Source organism: Dermacentor albipictus, chromosome 1 (genome assembly GCF_038994185.2).
Source record: "Dermacentor albipictus isolate Rhodes 1998 colony chromosome 1, USDA_Dalb.pri_finalv2, whole genome shotgun sequence".
NCBI classification, from domain to species: Eukaryota; Metazoa; Arthropoda; class Arachnida; order Ixodida; family Ixodidae; genus Dermacentor; species Dermacentor albipictus.
Window position 1 is genome coordinate 254,560,145 of NC_091821.1, and position 20,354 is coordinate 254,580,498.

Here is a 20,354-nt window from a genome sequence, read left to right on the forward strand (position 1 = left end):
TGCGTCTTTTCTGGACCTAATAAAGTTATTTCACTCACTCACTCACTCACTCACTCACTACTAATATGGCAGTGCTGGGGTTTAAAGCAATATTTCTCTAACTTAGATGTGCAATAACATTTAGTGAGATTCGCGGGAACTGCCCTAAAGGTATCCCACATGCCAAGCATCTGTGAAAAACACAAGCAGGATTTCTGGTCAGGTACAGCCTGTTGCAGAAGTGTGAACGCTGCCACTCATGTTGCTTAAGTGTGCCAGCCCCTGCTGCACACCCATTTGCTTGAAGTTTGTTTAACTTGGCTTCGTGTCATGCAGGTACCTTGCAGACTTTGAGCCCGTCCGCTGTCTTGGCAAAGGAGGATTTGGGCTTGTTCTTGAATCACGGAACAAACTGGATGACTGCACATATGCTGTGAAGCGCATCTGTCTCCCAAACAAGTATGTTGTGCTATGTGTAGCTTTTTTCACTCTCTCCTTTTATGCCGCTACCACACTGACACACAAAACACTTTCAAGTGCTTGCTTACTGCTAAAAACAATAGACATTAATGACTTCTTCTTGCACTGCAATCCAACGATGGTCATCGAAAGTATCTTACCACACAGTGCTTACTTTATAAAATGCGTAAACAAATTTTAAACAATTTTTATGTTTATCTCCAGATAATCTTGATTGTGTGTACAGGTGCTGGCAACATTGATAACTGAGAACAGTGGCTGTATCATGCTGTAAAAGTAGTAACTAGAAAAAAGTGCGGCTTTAGGCAGTAAAAGTTTTGACTGTGAATAAAGCTTTAACAATACCTATGACTTCTGACAGGCTTCTGCAATAGCTTATGATCTAATATGCAGACATTCTCTTCTTTCTTTGTCAGAAATTCTTATGCATCCAGACACTGTCGTAGCAGGGGCTGCAGGGGTTCTCACTGGATGCCAGCTGCACCAGGACAGGTGTTTGAAGAAAATTGACAAGGGTGTGGGAAAGGCAAGGAAGCATAAGGGAAATGTGTGAGCTGAAGTGCCACCTAGGCAGTGATGGGCTGCACGAGTAGGTGGTGTGATATTATATGTAACAGAGGCAGTGCCACTTTTGAGCAAAATTTCTTTTTAGTGTTTGTGCAAATACTAAAAAAAAGTGCTAAAATCAAACTGCCATCAAAGAAATTGAAAAGCAGAGGGCACCTGGTAGTGAACTAAGGCATAGGCAGGGTGTCTACCAACCGGGCGAACCGGCAAAACTGGGAATTCTCAAGGGTTTTGAGTGGTCTGGAAAAACTCGGGGAATTTGTGCCGTTATCAGGGAAAATTAGCTGTAATATTATTGAAAGGGTCGAAAGTTGCGGTAATTAATGCTGGCTCGAGTAACAGACAGGAATCGTAATGAATCGTCTTTGACGCCCTGTCGTTGGCTGGTGGAGTTGCCAGTGTACAGTCAATGACCGACTTTCCACATTCCTGATAATATGGACGGCTTCGCGGCTCCACCACGTACCTCATAGAGTCAATATATCAGAACATCTGAAATTTCGGACGTAAGAACTCTTCGCCGTCAGATTTTCCGGATGTTTTGCCGTGACCGCAGGTCCAAAACGGCAATAATCAAAGCCACCACCACTGCCATTTTGATTACCTCGCCGCCTCGAACTGGCGCTCTCGCACAGAGATCTGCTGGCAGCCGTAGAAACCACTGCGGCAACGCTAGGCCTAGCTGCTTCGACGTTCAGTATGAAGCTTCTTGCCGTTGGGTGCCGTGTTTTTATTGAAAGAATTCGCTGCTGTCAACAATGTGACGGACTCCGCCTTTGTGGTCCTCGCGATTGGCATAGAAGCTTGGAAAACATGGTGTGTTGCACAATGCCGGTTCCCGGAAGTCAGCTTCGCCTCTGTACAGAAATGTTACGTGGTAAAGCATGTGCAAAAGTATTGCAGTGAAGCATAACCAGCGTGGGAAAGGGCCATTGCCACGGGACACAGTACGTATTCCTTAATTATACACGCGTGCACCCGGTATTTCCTGTCGCGGTACAAACACCAATATGCTTAATACGTGTACCAGCAGGCCTTCAGAGCATTTTCGATTCTGCCTGTGGCGGTTTGAGCCTCTAAGGGCTGTAAATGACATGCATTTTGATTTTTCGGATGTTTTTGCGGCCCCTAGAGAGTTCGAAAAATCGGACGTGGGCTGTGCAACTGACCAAGAAGATGCTTCAAATGGTCCGTGGGGCGAACGAGTGGTGAAAGGAGGACAACAACAGAAAGGACCTACGCATTGAGAAATGAACAGGAAAGGAAGCGTGCTGCTGCCGTTTTGAAGGAGCTTGAGCTCAAAAAACAAAGTGTCAGCTGATGTCGAGATGCAGGCGTCCCTCATCCAAACCAAAATAAACTCTTTAAAGCAGTGAAACACAACACTGAGGCGTCTTGCACAGGCTGAGAGTATGTCAGGACAGTTGAGGCTGGCTTACGAGCTGCTGAGAGAGAATCTCAACTGTGACAAATTTCGGGCCTCATACCACTGAGCTTGCTATCAGTTGATAGAGATAGCTCATATTCGAAAATATTTGCTTCTGTATGCATCTCCTTTTCATTCGTATTTGAGAATGTCCGATTCCATTTGCAATTTTTTTCGAATACATTTTATTTGCTGTGCATTTTACTAACCCCTCCCTTCTATTCTCTTTTTGAATTCATAAACACTACTCCTTAGTAGTATTCAAATTGGGCTAAGTCGTTTTTTTTTTTTAATTTTCATATGCATACTATAGACCGTTTCATCGGGTGAGGAGGATGGGGCACGCGGAGAGCCTTTCCTCCTCTCTGGCTTGGGCGATCCGGCGCGGCGCTGCTTGAAAGTATTGCTGTCGCGTGCTGCGGAACGATTTCGAGATGTTTTAGATCTTACTCTGAGAAATTTACGCCATGTTCATTCATATAAGGTCGTCAGGGAAGCCTTTCGGTGCATCGGTAACTACTGTAGGCAGAAATATATCTTGGGGGCACAGAAATGTGACGCGCATAATCAGCCGCGGTGTACGCGCATTATCAGTCGCGGTGCGTGTATGTGTTGTTTAATATTTTGCTTATATCGATTTTAATTCAACAAAGAGAACCGGCGTCTCTGTATTACCAGCATTAAATGGTAAATCAGCTCACTGTCTGATCGATTGGCGTAGGGAGTAAAACATAAAAGTAAAACATAAGAGTAAAACAAAGAGTAACATAAGAGTAAAACATAAGAGTAAACATAAGAGTAAAACATAAGAGCGCATGCTCGTGCACGGCCAACCTAACACATCCACGAAACATCTGAGCGGCAGGCGCTATCAAATACGTGTGATACATTGGCATCATTCTCAGGCATTTCAAGTCTAGTATGCTTGAAATTACCATGTCTACGCTAGCCTTGCTGCATGAGGCCCATGGCACTGCTCAACACAGCGATCACTGCGGTTGGTGAACCAGCACGATACATATATAAGCTATGTGCTTCGGCATTGCCTTTTTGGCCTGCATACGGCCATAATATATGAGAGGGTTCGCATAAAAAGAATGCGATGGCTATTTTTGATCGCAAAATTTCCGTAATACGTGTGAGTGCGTCGTAGAGAATTGAACGTACACAACCGAAAAAAAAAAAATTCGGTTATCATTCTCTTTCTCTAAAAAGCAAGAGAAAACGGGCTAACGCCGCACAACGTTAATAAATATATAACCGCTGATGTCGTATGCTTGGACCATGTGCTATATAGAACAAATATATCTGTAATCCAGCACCTACTACTGCTTAGGACGCTCGCGCAGTTTGTAAACGGTCGCTTTGCTGGACAAGCTTAATTCAGACTGTAAATTATGCTGCTATTACTAGCCAAAACTATTTTATTCATGAATGGAAACCTCATCCATCCAACCAAGTAGTCACGCAATGTAACCTGCAGCGAACAGCTTGAACGCTTGTCAAAGTATAACAGCGCAGCTCCTATCGTAGCATTACGGTACCCACGCTGTTATATACGATCGTCGCGTATGTTTCATGGCTCCTAAACCGCAGTGTAGAAATAGAGGATAATACTGCAATAGGGTCACATTAGTGATTGGAACATTCGGAAATACACAACTGATCTCCGATTGTAGGCTCAAATATGCGCGCACACATCGCGCTGCGTGTTCCGTCCACCTCCACGCTCAGCAGAAATTCCGGCCATAACGCCTTAAACCACTTCAGCACGTCTCACAGAACCGTTTACCACGTAGAAGATGCAAGTCATACTAAACAGACCGCACGACCGCGAAAACAAACGCCAGAACCTACCGCCGAGCGTATACCTGCCATGCAAAAGACCGCTTTCACCCAAGCCAGTATGGCGCTGCTCACAGGCGGCGCCACTGCGTTCACAATATGGCGGCGCCCACGAAAAAACGGTCTATAGTCGGATACAACTTTAGAAAAAAGGGGGCGTTTACTCCTCCGAGGTGGATGCACACGAACATCCACCAATGGGCGCGCACTCTGGACTGACGTCATGTGCCATACGGCCGGTGACCCCGCCGTCAAAGAAGATGGCCGCCCGGACTTCGAACTGGGCGAAGTCGCGTCAGCTGTGCGCGTCAACGTTTCGTCACAGTGAATTCCCAAACTGTTTGTGATTGTCTATCATGCCGGAAATATTACTGCAAGTTTACGATGTGGCATTTGTGCCGCGTGCGTTTATTCCAAGCCATGATCCGGCGAAGAAACATTGAAGCGAGCATCGCTGACGCTGCACTACGCTTTGCCTGAAAACAGGATCCCATGGCGACCGCTGCAAACACACATCCTGCTTGTTTGTTCCATGTCTGTTTTTTTCGCTCCCGAGTGAAGTTACGACGAGAAAAGTTTGCCAAAGTCTGGTGCCTACTGTCAGCGGTGGGTGTGTTCTTGTACTGTGCCGCTGCGTTATCGTCGGACGGGGTGAAGTGATGGAGCAAAACCATTCTCAGGAGAAATGAGAAAAGCGTGCGCGCATGAAACAAACCTACGAGCGTCTCAAAAGAAAATATTTGCAAAAGAAGCCTCCAACGCAAAGATTTGTCACCGTCAACTTAGCGTGAACGATCGTTTTCAGTAGTGAGATGGCCGAGCATCTAATGGCCGTGCTCGTGCGTTGTGTGGCACCGTCGATTGATTGCTTTCCACCAGTGCTCACCGCGCGCGCAAGCTGCAGAATGCGTGGTGTGGCACAGTCACGCATAAGTTGTGTTGGCAGCGCTCGACATGGTTTCCCACAACATAGCTTCACGCTGTTTTTCAATTATTGTGATATGTTGCAATTAAAAATTCCCAAGACAGTGTTAAGAGAACGGTTGAAAAAAAAAACATACGAGAAGGTAGGCACAGCAGCTTGTGAACCCGCTCCTATAATACCTCTACCCAGGTCTGTTTGTAAATGTGGGTATGTTTTCTTGCGTTTGTCAATTTTTTTTTTATTTCGCACATTTCTTTATATTTGAGTTTTTCTTAGTTTTCACGTTTGTGTGCCTGATTCCATGCATGTTTGTGCATACTCTTATTTCTGTCCTTTTATTTTATATTAGCATTTGTTTTTGCTAGTTTTCTTTCAGCAAAGTCTTTACACATTTTCATTAACGAATCTCATTCAAAGCACTAACTCCTGTACACTGCAGGGCTGGCCTCTTCCATCTCATTAAAACCTTTCTCACTGGTCTACCTCGTCTTCTCAATCAGTTTACTCGCTGTGTTTTCTGTCCTTCCTTCTTGTGTTGTTGCTTCAATGTAATTAACCAACTTGCTCAAAACAAATTTTGATCGCCTATGAAAACAGAAAGGTTTAGAGATACATTTTCGTAAAAGCGTCATGTGGGTTGCACAGCAACTTTGCCTCTTACCTCTGTTCATGTTTATGCATCAGTACATGTGGCAGCTCGCCAGAAGTGCACATGAAAGGCTGCATATTGCAAAGCAACATCTTTCTTTGCTGTTGCATTTTCATGCATTCAGTCTTAGTAAACAGACGGTTTCGCTGCCCATCACATATGATGGTAAAAGTTTTCAACATGAATAACATTGTACAGTGGGGAGTCATTTCCTGTGTGACGCTTTCGTCGTTGCAAAGCCATTTTTCTGTGAATGGAGCCCAGCGAAGCAGTGCACTGAGAGCTTTTGCAACTTTCACCATTTATTACTTCACAAATGTCATTGTCTGAACCTGGCTGTCCATCACTATGCCGATGGCTTGTGAATTAAATAATTGCCTCAATAAAACACATTCAACTTCACTCAGCATTTTTTAGTACAAACAATGCTAGCAGAGCTATTCAGGGTGAATAATTGTGCTTACATTGGTGTTACTTGCCCGGTCAGATAAACAAATACAACAATGGCTGTGGCATGACTGTGATTTGATGTGCAGACTGCGAACAGTGCCTTTCAAGCGTGCCCTCGACTACTACTATAAATAGTTACCCAAATGACTATATTGGCCCTAACTAAGCTAATGGTGTTTCATAATTGTTCTTATTCGCAAAACTTGCCTGGGCCAGGTAACCAAAATAAGCAATGCCCCCACATGAATGTGTTTTGCATGCAAGCTGCCAACAGTGGCTGTCATTTTCGCGTTGATTGCTGCCGTTTCACCAACAGTGGTGACAGCTTGACTGCGCTTTGACGTGCAGACTGCTAATGGTGCCTTTCAAGCTTGCCCTCGAGTACTTCTATGAATGGCTACCTGAATGAGTATTTTGGGCCTCACTAAGCTAATGATGCTTGATAATTGCCTTATTTGCATTACTTGCCTGGATCAGATAACCAGGTTAAACAATGCCACCACATGAACGTGCTTTTTCATGCAAGCTGCCAACAGTGGCTGTCATTTTCACGTTGATTGCTGCCGTTTCACCAACAGTGGCGACAGCATGATTGCACTTTGACGTGCAGACTGCTAATGGTGCCTTTCAAGCGTGCCCTCGACTATACTCTAAGAAAAGTTTTCACCCTTTGGAGTGCCCCTTCTGCCACACAACAATAATCGCCATCTGCTTTAATGTGTTTCCTTTCTTTAACGCTGCGAGCCTGGTACTTTCCAGTAGCGAACGGCATGCGCGTTATCAGCATGATAGCATTCCTGACAGGAAAGTAGCGGGCGCAGCATTTTCAAGAAAGGAAACGCATCAAGGCAGATGACGATTATTGTTTTGTGGCAGAAGGGACACTCCGAAGGGTGTAAACTTTTCTTAGAGTGTACTACTATGAATGTCTACCTGAATGAGTATTTGGGGCCTCACTAAGCTAATGATGCTTGATAATTGTTGTCTTCGCATTACTTGCCTGGGCCAGATAACCAAAATAAACAATGCAAACACATGAATGTGCTTTCGCGTGCAGGCTGCTAAAGAGTGGCTGTCAATTTCACGTTGACTACTGCTTTTTCGTGTGAAGCTGGATAATGGCTGCCCGAACGAGCATTTTGGGTCCCACATATTTATTCAGGGTTAATAATTGTATTTGCATTCAGATTTTCCAGCATTTCAGCACGTTTCCATGCCAATACTTATATTGAGCACGATGTGTGCAGTACATTGCTTTTTCAGAATTGAGCTTCCATTAAAAGGAATGTGTCACCAAATGAACTGCTTATTTATTTGAGAGGTCACGGGAGAATGCTTGGCTGCTGCGAACCCACCGGCAAAATTTGGGTAGCCCTAATAAGGGCTGTTCTTTCGTTAATAAGAAGCTGTTATTCTTCATTGAGTGGCTCAATGCCGGACAGCTCGCAGTCGGAGTCGCTTTCTTCACTGTCATCTTCACCCAGCTGGATGATGATGGGTTGAATATGGTCACTCCCAGATGTATCAAGCCTGAACTTTGCCTCCAGATCCATCACGTGGTGAATGTTCTTCTTCCAGTCTTCCACCGTTACATGCTTGATTTTTTCCCTCAAGACGTCTTCGACCGTAGACAGCTTGAAATCTCTGTTATCCGCAGCGATGCCATTTTTCACCTTTGCCCACACGAGCTCAATAGGATTAAATTCGCAGTGGTACGGTGGGAGCCTGAGTACAATGCAACCGGCCCTTGCAGCTGCATTGTCTACGATGTAGCTCAGAAAGCGTGGCTTTACAGATGCTACCAACTCAAGCAGCTGCTTTTTAACCATCCTTTCGCTGTAGGTGATGTTTTTGCTTTTGAGCCACTCCTGTATTTTTTCCTTCTTTCAAGCTGTCGTCGGTAATTTCTCTTCTCGCCGGGAATGATAAGGTGCATTGTCCAAAACAATGACGCGACCAGCAGGCAACTTCTGCAGAACGTTATTGAACCATCCCTCGAAGCGATTGCCGTCCATTTCTTCGTGGTAGTCGCCCGTTTTTTGGCCTCGGAATATATTTAAGCACTCGTCGACGAAGCCATCCTCGCTGCCGATGTGCGTCACAAACAGGCGCTGGCCTTTCCCAGAAGGTTGTTTCAAACCCGTCGACAGACCATTTGCTCGTGCATATAGGCATCCGCGCTTCTGCACCACGGTGTCTGTCCACACGATCGACCGAGTGTGTCCCGCCATCACCCATGTCTCGTCCAGGAAAAAGATCTTTCGGCCTTCCGCCCGGTAGCGTTCCACGTCACGAAGGTAGCGATTCCGCCATTCAGCTATGTCATCGCGGTCGATAAGCAGCGAATTGCAGCTCCTCTTCTCGTGCTTGAATCCGATCTCGACAAGCAGACGACGCACAGTACACCACTTCAGTGATGAGAGATCCATACGCTTTGAGAACTCCTTAGTTATCTTCTCGACTGTCGGTATCTCGTTGCGGCGAAAGAAATCGTGCACACATGACCTCAGCGCGCACAACGTGAAGCTGTCATACTTCGTGCTGCGTCTTCTTTTCTCCGCATTTCGTGGGCGCTTTCGCAAGGGCGTCGACAGTTTGCCACCCGAAATATGCGATGCTTTGTCCTCCCTCCTCACCTTGAACACTGTGCTTTCGCTGACACCGAGCATCTCGGCGACAAACTTGGTCGTGGCCTCCACGCTGTGTTCAGGCTCCCTGTTACGCCAATACGTGTAGCAGTGGAGGATCATATTGCGTGAATCGCTATTCAGGATGTGGCCACTCTTGTTCTTGTCGAGGATCCTTGGTGGTGTGGACATCGAGGCTACACAAGGCTCGTTTGGCAACAAAGAATCGCATTCCGATGTCACCTCGTTGGGCTCCATGTCGGAAAACTCGCACGGAATGCCTTGCGCGAACTGGCGAGATTTCAGGCTCGCAAAAAAAAAAGGAAAAAAAATTGTGAAACACAAAACCAAAAAATATAAACTTTATGCTATTTAACACCATAAGTGTTTATTTAATACGATGAATGAAGCATTTTTGTACCTTTCCTGCCTCGAGTATTCACGCCCCAGGTTTGTAATGGTTGCGATAAATGCATTGTTTTATAGAAGTACTTGTCCAATAGCAACTGATTCACTTTAAGGTAGGAAAAAGAGTAGTAAATGTGCCGTGTACATGTAAACAAGCGCAAAATCCATGCAGAGCTGTTCTTTCTACTTTTGTCACTTGCAATGAAGCGAAAGAGCAGACGACAGGAAGCATTGTGGAAGGCACGGGGTTATTTTTTTGTCGTGATCCGGCATGTGCTGTAGCACATGAGAGCTCTACTAAACCAGTCATCAAAATACAAAAGTCTTCGTTTATACCGAGAATTGCGCGTTTCAGAAGCACGATTTCTTTAGCGGGATTATTTTAGTCGCGGAGGCAATCGGCTGTCGCGCTTCGGTTGTCTGGGCGGGGCCAGCGGGGCCTCCCCTTTTTTCTAAAGTTGTATCCGACTATAGAGAGTTGCAACATCGGGTGATATGGTTCCAGCCCATCTTGACATAAAACATAGTTCTGCATCACTCAGGGAATTTTGCAAAGGCACTGAGGGAGGAGGAGGAGGAGAAACAACTTTATTAAGAACACCAGTCAATGAACGTCAGGAGAAAAATGCTTCTCCCCCTTCGCCCCTAGCCGTCGGCCGGAATACCTTGAGACACAGCAGCAGCACGGGCTTGACCAATGATGTCCTGGTGGATGTTGGGGTCTGGGCTGCGGAGCAAAGCCTCCCAGGATTCTAGAGTGCGCGAGCTATCATGCTTAGACGGACATGTCCACACCATGTGAACCAGATTTGCTGCCTCATCACAGAATTTGCACTTTGCCCTGAAAGCTCCTGGATGCCACTTGCTGTGGAGTACGGGGCTTGGAAAAACCCCCATCTGTATTTTTCTCCACATAACCTCATCTCTCTTACTGAGCATTCTGTCTGCTCCTGGGTAAATTGCGTGCATACCAGGAAATCACGGTACTGAGGGAAAACATGGAAAACTCAGGGAATTTGGAAATGTCTTCTTGGTAGACAGGGTTTCCAGTACGGTAGAACCCTACTGATACATTTCTCATTCATATGTTTCCCAGTTATAACTTCGCTAAAGCTCAGTCCCATCAAAAGGCTCATTGACACCTAGTACTATAAGTAATCTCATGCCATTTCAGCACCTTTCTGTGCCAAATAACAATACTGTCGAACCTTGTTATAACAAAGCTGCATCTGACATGAAAATGTCTTCATTATATTCAATATTCGTTTTAAGCATACGCACTGATGCAATCAAACCCACTTATAACAATATTCAGGTGCCACGAAAATGTCATTGTTACAACCAATAATTGTTATAATGGGGTTGTCAACTGCTATTGTCAGGTTTGTATTGTTTGACTAGTGTTAAATTTATGTGCAATGTTGTTGCAGCCCCGAGGCTCGCGACAAGGTGATGAGGGAGGCAAAGGCACTGGCCAAGTTGGATCACTCAGGCATTGTGCGATACTACAATGCTTGGCTGGAAAGCCCACCTCCAGGGTGGCAAGAACACCAGGATGATGTGTGGCGTGGAAGGTTGGTTTGAATTTCATACTCCTGTCACTTGACTGCCACAAAGGTGGAATGATCTTCAATCTGTCTATGCCATTTGGTCTCTTGCACTCAGGCAGATGGAGCTTGTAATTGCATACGCAAAAGTTCGCTGGAAATTTTCCCCTGTACCAAAAATAATGGTTGCTAAGGTTATGCATATGCGAGATTTCGATACAAGTCTAATAACGTTTTGTTACGTGATCTATATGAATAATTTGTTTTGAAAATTTGAGATTATGTATGTTAGAATATTTATGTGATTGAATGTGGCTTAATATCCCAAGTCATAGCCTAACTCTAATATACCTCTTCGAAGCCCCACCTCTTTCCCCACCTAGCCCCTCCCCCCCTTTTTTTCTATGGTAGAGGAGGGGTGAGAAATGTGAAGTTAACCCAATAAAACTTCCTGCAGACATCACAATCTCTTGTCACAGTTCCATTACTTCAGCTTAATGGTGTGTAATAGGGGCAGCTTGCAGCTTCCAAGGCAGCATTTTATTTATTTGTCACCTGTTTTCTTCACGAAAACAACCTGTGCGGTATGTATAGACCTTTCCATCAGTGTATGAGAACACACCTGTCAGGATTGTTTCATTTGGATAAAACGCACATACGCTGCTGATGTCGAGCAGGTGTTCTTGTATGCTCACAACACCCAGGTAAGTCTGTATTTACCCACAGGATTACACATTCCTCCAAAGTATATAACACTGCCAGTCACATGCATTAGTCACACTATAGCACTTGTTTTCTTATACTGTTCACACCTGGCCATCTGTGTAAAGGATCGTACTGCCTATTACGAGGAATTAAAGACCAATCGGCTGTTCCCGGCAATGGCTGGCTGGCCAGTATATATTTGTAATGGGCTGTACATGCCTAAATGTGCAATTTCTGTCATTTCCCTAGCCAGCCCTTGAGGGTGAGCTAAAGCATTAGCTTCTGTGTGTAAATGCTGTAGTCGTTGCAGATTCTATAGCTAGGCTGTACACTCGAACCTTGCTTTAACAAAATGGGACATAATGAAATAATGGATGTACCAAAGGATGTAAAATTCCCCTTAAAATCCCCATAGAAATCCATGCATTTAAGACTTTGTTTTAACAAAGGGAAATTGTCCTACCACTGTATATAATGAACTAGATGCATCTCCAAAACCAAAAAATGCCCGACCATTGCGCGCTGAGTAAAGTTCTTTTCGTGGGGTTCAGTACTCATTCGCCGCACTAGTTGAGAACTCCTGAGTCGAACATGTCGTCAAGCAACATTGGCACCGCCGCACATAGCTGCACACCTGCACACAAGCTCGCTATCGCACTTCTGCACTGACCTCTCTCTCTTGTGCATGCCTGGTTGCATGAGCCATGCCATGCTGCGTGGCTATATGCAATGGTGCGAAAAATTAATGCATTCGCATCTGTGCATCACGCCACATAAGCAGGCACAGCTGGGTGTGGTCTCCGAGATCTCCCTAGCACAATCTCGGGGGTCATGTGCAAGCCTGCGCAAGTTGCGCCATGGTACGTGGCTGCGTGTGGCAGTGCGAATGATTAGTACATTAGTACAACATTCACTTTTCTCTTTCCCTACGGCACACCATGAAGGCAGCTGCAGCTGGGCCTGGCCTCGGAGATCTCGCAAACGCAATCTCAGAGGTCATGTCCAGGCCGTGCATTCACTTCTCCCTCTCCCTGCGGCGCACCACACGAACTAGCAGCTGGGCGTGGCCTTCCAAGTTCTCATTGGCATTGATGCAATCTTGGAGGCTATGAGCCGGCCAAGCTAAGCTGGCGCAGTGAAGTTCACTTGCATCCTCGATTGCACAGCGCGAGCGCTGTGTTGTGTGCCACGTGCTGCTCTACTGCCACAAGCCAAGTGGAAAGCGGGTGCGAAAGACCAGCACAATAGTATTTCGTAATTTTGGCTCCCCTTTCAACTTCATTATAACGAGGTTTGAGTGTAATTTTTTTTAACCCTTCAGAGAAAGTAAGCTCATGTGGCGAAGCAATTTGCAATATATAGCCATGCCTGCTTTAATTGTTGTACTGAGAGGATAATGAACAACTAAAAGTTGCTCACATGCTTTTAGTTGCCACTTTTTATAAGTCAATGATATTTGGTCCCTCTGTCTAGTTTTTCACACTCAGCTTATGAACTTTTTCTTTTTGTGCACCAAGACCTCCCCTACCATTGGTTCCCTGACGAATAAGCCTGCTGAGGAGAGCCGGTGACTCTGTAGTTTATAGTACGCAATTACAGTATGCAACTATGGTTGTTGAACAGCCTGCATAGGTGAAGAGCCATGTTAGTTACAGCTGTCTATCTGCATCCGCATTCCACTGCTAAGCCAATTCAGGCAAAATATTTTGCTATTTCTCTATTTCCAGTGAAAGATTATATTCTGCTTAAGGAGGTATCATTGATGAACAAAGGCTCTGATCATAATTCTTGCTGAGCTTATTCAGCATCACACTTGGAGCCTTCCACACGTGCCACACTCTGGTGCTTGTCTGGTATTAACTAATGTGCTGTCAAGTACAGTCGAACCAGGATATATCTAATCTGAAGAAGATCACAAAAAAGTTCGATATATAGGTAATTTGATATGTAAAATAAAATTATTATTAAAAAAATTTTTTAAAGGGATTTTACATGTGTTTGTTCTACACAATAATTCGTTATATGTGGGTTCGATATATCCAGGTTCAACTGTATACCGCCAAGGTAATGACACTTTGATGCCATTTTTCGGTTCAGATCAGATGTGAAGTTCAAATTACCTATTTAGTCCTCCAAATTGGCAAAGGTTGAACCGGTATGATTTTCAGATAAACTGTAAAGGGCAGTGAAGATGACCACATTGACCAACAGGTTTCTTATGTGGGGCAACATATTGATACAATTGATACAAATGTGGCCTGCTAACTTCTGCTCTATTTGAATGTGCTATCCTCTTTGCAGTTCATTATTGTTTTTTTAATGTTTTCATTTCTTTTGCAGCTTTGACACATGCACATCCTTCTCATACTCTGATAAGACTACCACATCGACTGCAAAGGACTCTTCCTGGGGAAATGCCACACGCCCATTCAACCCGTTGCGGCCTTTTGAGGACCAGTTTTCATTTGGGGACTTCAGAAACAGTGCAGTGCTGTCTTCTATGAATTCTTCATCGAGTGGCATCACCACTGATCGCCACACATCAGATGACCATTCTTTGCGCATGCCTTTCTCTGCGTATGCAACCACTGATGAAGATGACTCACTGATCGAGTTTGAGCGCTCCTCCAACAATGCCAAGGAGAAGTCCATATCAAAATCTTCCTCTAAACCCAAGCAAAATGGCGACCGACCAAAGAGTTTGTCACTAACTGAGCCACCACCTGTGAAAGTCTACTTATACATTCAGGTATGTATACCGTATTTACTCGTGTATAAGCCACTCTCGTGTATAACCCACACACACCACCTTGGGATGCAAAAATTTGAAGAAAAAAATTACTGTATTTACTCGCATAATGATCGCACTTGCATAAGGATCGCACCTCTGAATTTTGTTGTCAAAATTATATTTTTTAAATTTCCTGTGTAGTGATCGCACTCACAACTTTCCGCAGCTATATGTCGTGTGCCAAGTCTAGCTAATAATGACCGCGCTTACCATCTGTCGAATGCTACGCAAGGGACTCTTGAAGACAAACCAAGCGGTCTGCACGCACCAAACATTCTTAAGCAGATGCCCCATTTCATTCCTTCCATCACTTTCTGCACTTCCATGACAAAAAAAAGCTACAACCAAACGTGCCTTTATTATGTGTAGGCTTTATAATGGTTGTGGTAAACAATAACTACAAAACAGGCGCCTTTCAATTCTTGTCTGAACTTGTGGGCACGCAACAAACCGCGAGCGGCAACAATAGCAGCCACGTTTGCACTGATACGTTAGAAGTGTACCCTATTCATACGCCGACGCTTGTAAGACAGCTATATTTATTCACAAAGGCATTGATTTTGTAGTGCTACCGAGTCTTCCTAACACCGAGTCGGTATGGTGCAAATTATATATAGGTGATCTTGTGGTGGCTGCTGGCGCTTTATACCGACCTCCCGATTCTGAAAAAAACTATATTTCCAGATTGTTGCGATTATATATTAAAACACAAGCTTCATGACTGTAAATTGATCCTTGCTGGTGATTTCAATACCCCTTGTATTAACTGGAGCACATTGGCTTCATATGGTCGCGACAGGTCGATTTGTGACTCGCTTATTGACTTGGTTTTGTCGTTAGATCTGACACAGATTGTTAGTGGCACAACCCGCGAAAGCTCAATCCTAGACCTGATTGTCCTTGACCAGAAGTTACTACAAAACGGATATGACTGCCAAATCATAGAAGGCCTGTCCGATCACAAGGGAGTTCTGCTGAAGGTTGATGTCACTTGTGAGCGCAACAGACCTGATTTTCGGATTGTTAATGATTTTTTCCCATGCTGATGACAATTCCATTGTTGATATTCTATCATCCTCCTATGACGGTTTTTTTCAATGTAGCAGCATTTGCAGTGTGGACGAGTTGTTTGATATGTTTTGCAACATTGTTAAGAAATGCATCTCGCTGTTTGTTCCCAAAAAGTGGGTGAAACGCAACCCGAGGCACCCTTGGTATAATAGGGACATTATTCATCTTATCAGGCGCATCAAGAGGCTCCGCAAACGTAAAAACGCGAGTCGTAGCAACCAATGCTCAAAACTGCACCTGCTTCAGTCCGAATTAAAAACCAAAATGCACGAAGCCAGACACTTCTATTTCGAAACCACGTTATCAACATTCTTGAAAGCAAACCCGTCAAAGTTTTGGAAAACGGTGCCTCCGGCTGCTCACGACACTTCATCATTCACCATAAACGATCGCCCTTGCTCTGATCGGGTGATAATTTCCGAAACTTTCAACACTTACTTTCAATCTGTATTTTGTCAGGATGACGGCGCCGATCCCCCTTTTGAGTCAACAACACTTTACCAGAGCTTTCTACTCTCGTTATAACTTATACTGGTGTTCTCAACTTATTACTAACAATTGATACCACAAAAAGTTCTGGAGCTGACGTAGTGCCAAACAAATTTTTACAGCGATACTCTGAATGGAACACCCGGTATTTGACAGTTATATTTAACAAATCTCTTGAGATGTCGACAGTTCCTCGTGTTTGGAAACAAGCTAACATTATTCCACTCTTCAAATCTGGCAGCAAACAGCTAATCAATAACTACAGGCCTATATCGTTGCTGCCCATGTGTTGCGAGCACATCATCCATAAGCACATCATTCAATATTTATTGGCAAATAACTTTCTGTCTCCACAGCAGCATGGTTTTCGAGCAGGATTTTCTACAGCAACGCAGTTATTAGAATTCACACATGACATAGCTACATCATTAAATAACCGCGGTCAGCTTGATGCCATCTTTATCGACTACTCAAAAGCATTTGACACGGTAAGCCATAAAAAATTGCTTCTAAAACTTGCTGCAATCTTTCCTGGTAATAAACTACTTGACTGGATATCCGATTACCTGCACCTGCGTTTCCAATCCATCACTTTTAATTACAAAACCTCTTCTATAGCTCAGGTCATGTCAGGGGTGCTGCAGGGCTCAGTCTTTGGGCCACTCCTACTCATCATATATGTTAACAACATTATTGAAGTAGCCAGAAACACACAAGTGAAAATATGTCTTTACGCAGATGATTGCATGATTTATTCTATCATTCATACTCTTCGTGATCAAGAAGTGCTTAATAACGTATTTTCATCCTTTTCAGAGTGGAGTAACATATGGCAGATGAGCATTAACTTCAGCAAGACTGTGGCAATGTCTTTTACTAATAAGAAACAGCCCCTAAAATTTACGTACAGCACACAAGGATACAGTATTAACGAAGTTAACAAGTTCAAATACCTTGGACTTACTATCACAACTAACCTTAGTTGGCATAATCACATCAATATACTCTACTCTAAAGCGATGCGAAAACTAGGGTGCCTAAAACTAACTTTAAAACACGGCACTAAAGAGTGCAAGCTTACGGCCTATAAATCACAAATTAGACCTGTTTTAGAGTATGCTTCTGTAGTGTGGTCGCCTTATCGCATAAAGGATATTTCCAAACTAGAATCCATTCAGAAAAAACCTGTTAGATTTATTTATGGCCATTACGACCGTATGTTTTCACCGTCATCCCACGCACACGCTTTATCACTGGACCCGTTGTCGTTTCGTCGCACGTGTGACTGCCTAATCCTGCTGCACAAAATCGTACATGGATCGACTAACATTGAAGCGCCTATCTAGCTAACCACACCTACTGCGCGAGTAACCCGACGTACTCACCCGTTAAACATAGATCCCTTCGTTGCAAAACTAGATTGCTACAAGTTTTCTTTTTTTCCACACGCTGTTGAATTATGGAATAACTTACATGGTTCTCTGCGATCATTGCAAACTAATCAATTTGAGAAAGAACTGCCTTACCATGTTAGTTGACATGCGTTCATAAGTTATGTAACCCACCTCTGCCATGTCTCTAAATGAGATAGCAGTATTTGTAAATAAATAAATAAATAAATAAATAAGAAAGAAAGAAAGAAAGATATTCGCCCTCCCTTAGCGGAAACATGCCGTATTAGGATAGTAGTGAAGACAAATGCCGCAGTTTCCACAGCATGCCCGCCATGTGCTTCTGTGTCACTGGCAGCTAAGCGCGCAAGCTGGGATACTTAGCGCAAGAACGATGCAAGGATGAAGCAGGAACACGGGACGAGCGCTAAGCGCGCCCATCTGTTTCTGTCCCCTCAAAGTGGAGATGGCTACGTTATTGCTGCAAACTTGCCGATATTAATGATATTATTCATTACTGATACGGAAGAAACTGTTTCAATGCACGTAATGTACTCACGAGAAGAAAGAAAATCGCGTTCGGCACGTTCAGCTTGCTCCACCAGCCGCCATATTTGTTTTGGTGTCCCGCACTACATAAAGCGGCAGCCGCCTATTTGTTGACCTGTTGTCATCCTGCAGCAAATGCGGGATGAAACAAAAATTTTTCTTTTTTGTGGGAAATTTAACTTGCGTAATGATCGCACCCCTGAATTTGCGTCAATTACCGTGGGCCTATAGTTCAGCAAAATGCTCCAAGATGGTTCCAGGTAGTTCTTGCCATTCGCTGCACATCATCATGATCATCGTTACATGACAACACTTCTACTGCTTCCGTCTTCCGTTTTTCACGGTGACTTTGCAACACCATTTGGCCTTTGTTTTCTGGTGGAATCTGTTGTGTTGCGTGAACTGCATCACTCTAGCATCATGTAGCAGGCTGTATGCTTGCACACACAAACAAGCGGCGCAATTGGCAAGCACAGATCCTGAACACAGCATGCCGATGGGTCAGTGCGGGTGTAACATGATTCAGTGAAATGGCGGTTTGCAAAACTGCCTGCTATGTAAGCGGAGGCAAGGGCACTTCTGTACATGTCTTCCTTCACATTTGCCTCACCCGCTCATTTTATTATATGTTTGGGGGGTGAAAGTTGTATCACACCTGCACCTGCTTTCGAGCAGAAGAATGACCGTAGTCACGTTTTGTCATACCTAATCTTGTTAGTGTGCTATTATTGGTTTGAAAGTCTGTGCTGGTTATTTCATCACCAGTGTTTGTATTTTTCTAGCTTGAGAACTACTACATCTACTTCGCTATGAAAAAGAGCACTGAGAGTTGGGCGAGTCAGTAAATGGTCAGCAGCGCAGTCGAAGGGAAAGAGGGGGAGCACTATTTAGTGAGGTCACACAAGCCACACCTGAGAGTTCTGCAGGCCGCATGTTTGAGACCGCTGATATAGAGGCTGCCAATCTGGACAAATAACATTTATTTATTTATTTATTTATTTATTTATTTATTTATTTAGAGAATACTGCAGGCCAAAAAATGGCCCAAGCAGGAGTGGGGTAGTTACAGAAAAAATGCACACGAGCAAACGCATAATATTACAGGCTTGGCAAAATAACAGACAGGTATATAACATGGTAAAGTACAAGATCAGAATCACAGTTCACAATAATTTTCAATGGATTTTAGCATACTTCCGGAATCAAAAGTATAGTGATATTGTGCTAATTCTTAAAATTTGATGCAGCTAGAAAGAATGAAGAAGTGCCCTGTATAAGTGCCCTTTATGTGTGTTAATTTGTTTATAAGCCAGGCCTGTCCGGGTGACATTTGAATTTTGAAGTTAGTTTTCAAAAAAAAAATGTGCAAAAAATTATTTTGCACCGCTACCAATGGCCATTTCAATTGTATCCTATGATGTGGTAACTTAATGCATTTATCAAACAAAAGCTTTTTGGTCTCATTTCTGTAATATTCTTTTCTTCATAGAACATGAACTGTATGTAAATCGTCGTTTAATATTTTCATGGCACATTGTGCATATGTATATTTAAACATGGCACATATAGTGCATGTTATATGTTATTTTGTATTTGACTTCTCATGATCTGGTGGAGTTTTTGAGCATCGAAGCTTTCTATTATTAATTGATTTCATTTGCTATTTTGTGCTAATTTAGTACTCGTCTTTATTAGTGTAGCTTCAGACTACACTGCTGCTTCAAAATATTCATTTTGAACCCTATTTTAAAAATAACATATAAGTTTCCTTTTTATTTGGTGCATGAATAATACCCAGCATTGAACTTTATGTGATGCAGCAAGAACATGCTGCATCAGAGGGATTTGTGTCAAGTTATGAAGTCACATATATGTAGCCCACTTGGCCGAATATTATTGCAAAGATGCCCAAAGTAGATACATTGGAAACATGAAGGTGCAGAAAGGCATAGAAATGAGAAAAAAGGAACTGATTTAATCTAGTGGGTGCTCTCTCTCTCTCTCTCTCTCTCTCTCTCTCTCTCTCTCTCATTTTGTCTTTACCATACAGATTTTTATAAATTGCCTATGGCAGACAGCGTACTTATAGTCCTTGAGCTGAATGACTCAAAGTGTTCGACATTACTTGCACAAGAAATTGATATGCAATATCAACTAATTAAGAAAAAACGGCACTAATTAACTTCTTAATTAGTGATTTTACGGCATATATTTCACATTTTGAATTGTAGCCAGCGGGTTCGCAAGGAATTCTGGGATCGCATAGGTTTTGAGATATGCATCATGAAACTTGCAGTAAAAATGCACTATTTTACCACTTACTTTTTCTTTACGCATTAAGGCATGAAAACAACTGGAATACTCGTGTATTTCCTTGCACGTTTTGGGAATTAATATCTTGAAACTGGTGTCATCCTGAAAATTTGTTTTAAGTGGATATACTTTGCGAACTCAC

General features: G+C 43.5%; 1 protein-coding gene across 2 annotated transcripts in view; it reads left to right on the plus strand.

Annotated features, from left to right (window-relative positions):
• Nucleotides 1-20,354, plus strand: part of LOC135901499 (eukaryotic translation initiation factor 2-alpha kinase 3-like) — a 100,758-nt gene that overhangs the window by 51,689 nt on the left and 28,715 nt on the right. For both annotated transcript variants that reach the window (XM_065431296.1, XM_065431303.1), the window contains exons 12-14: nucleotides 316-438; nucleotides 10,787-10,930; nucleotides 13,949-14,357. In XM_065431296.1, the coding sequence (XP_065287368.1) occupies nucleotides 316-438; nucleotides 10,787-10,930; nucleotides 13,949-14,357 (676 nt within the window). The remainder of the gene's footprint in view (nucleotides 1-315; nucleotides 439-10,786; nucleotides 10,931-13,948; nucleotides 14,358-20,354) is intronic.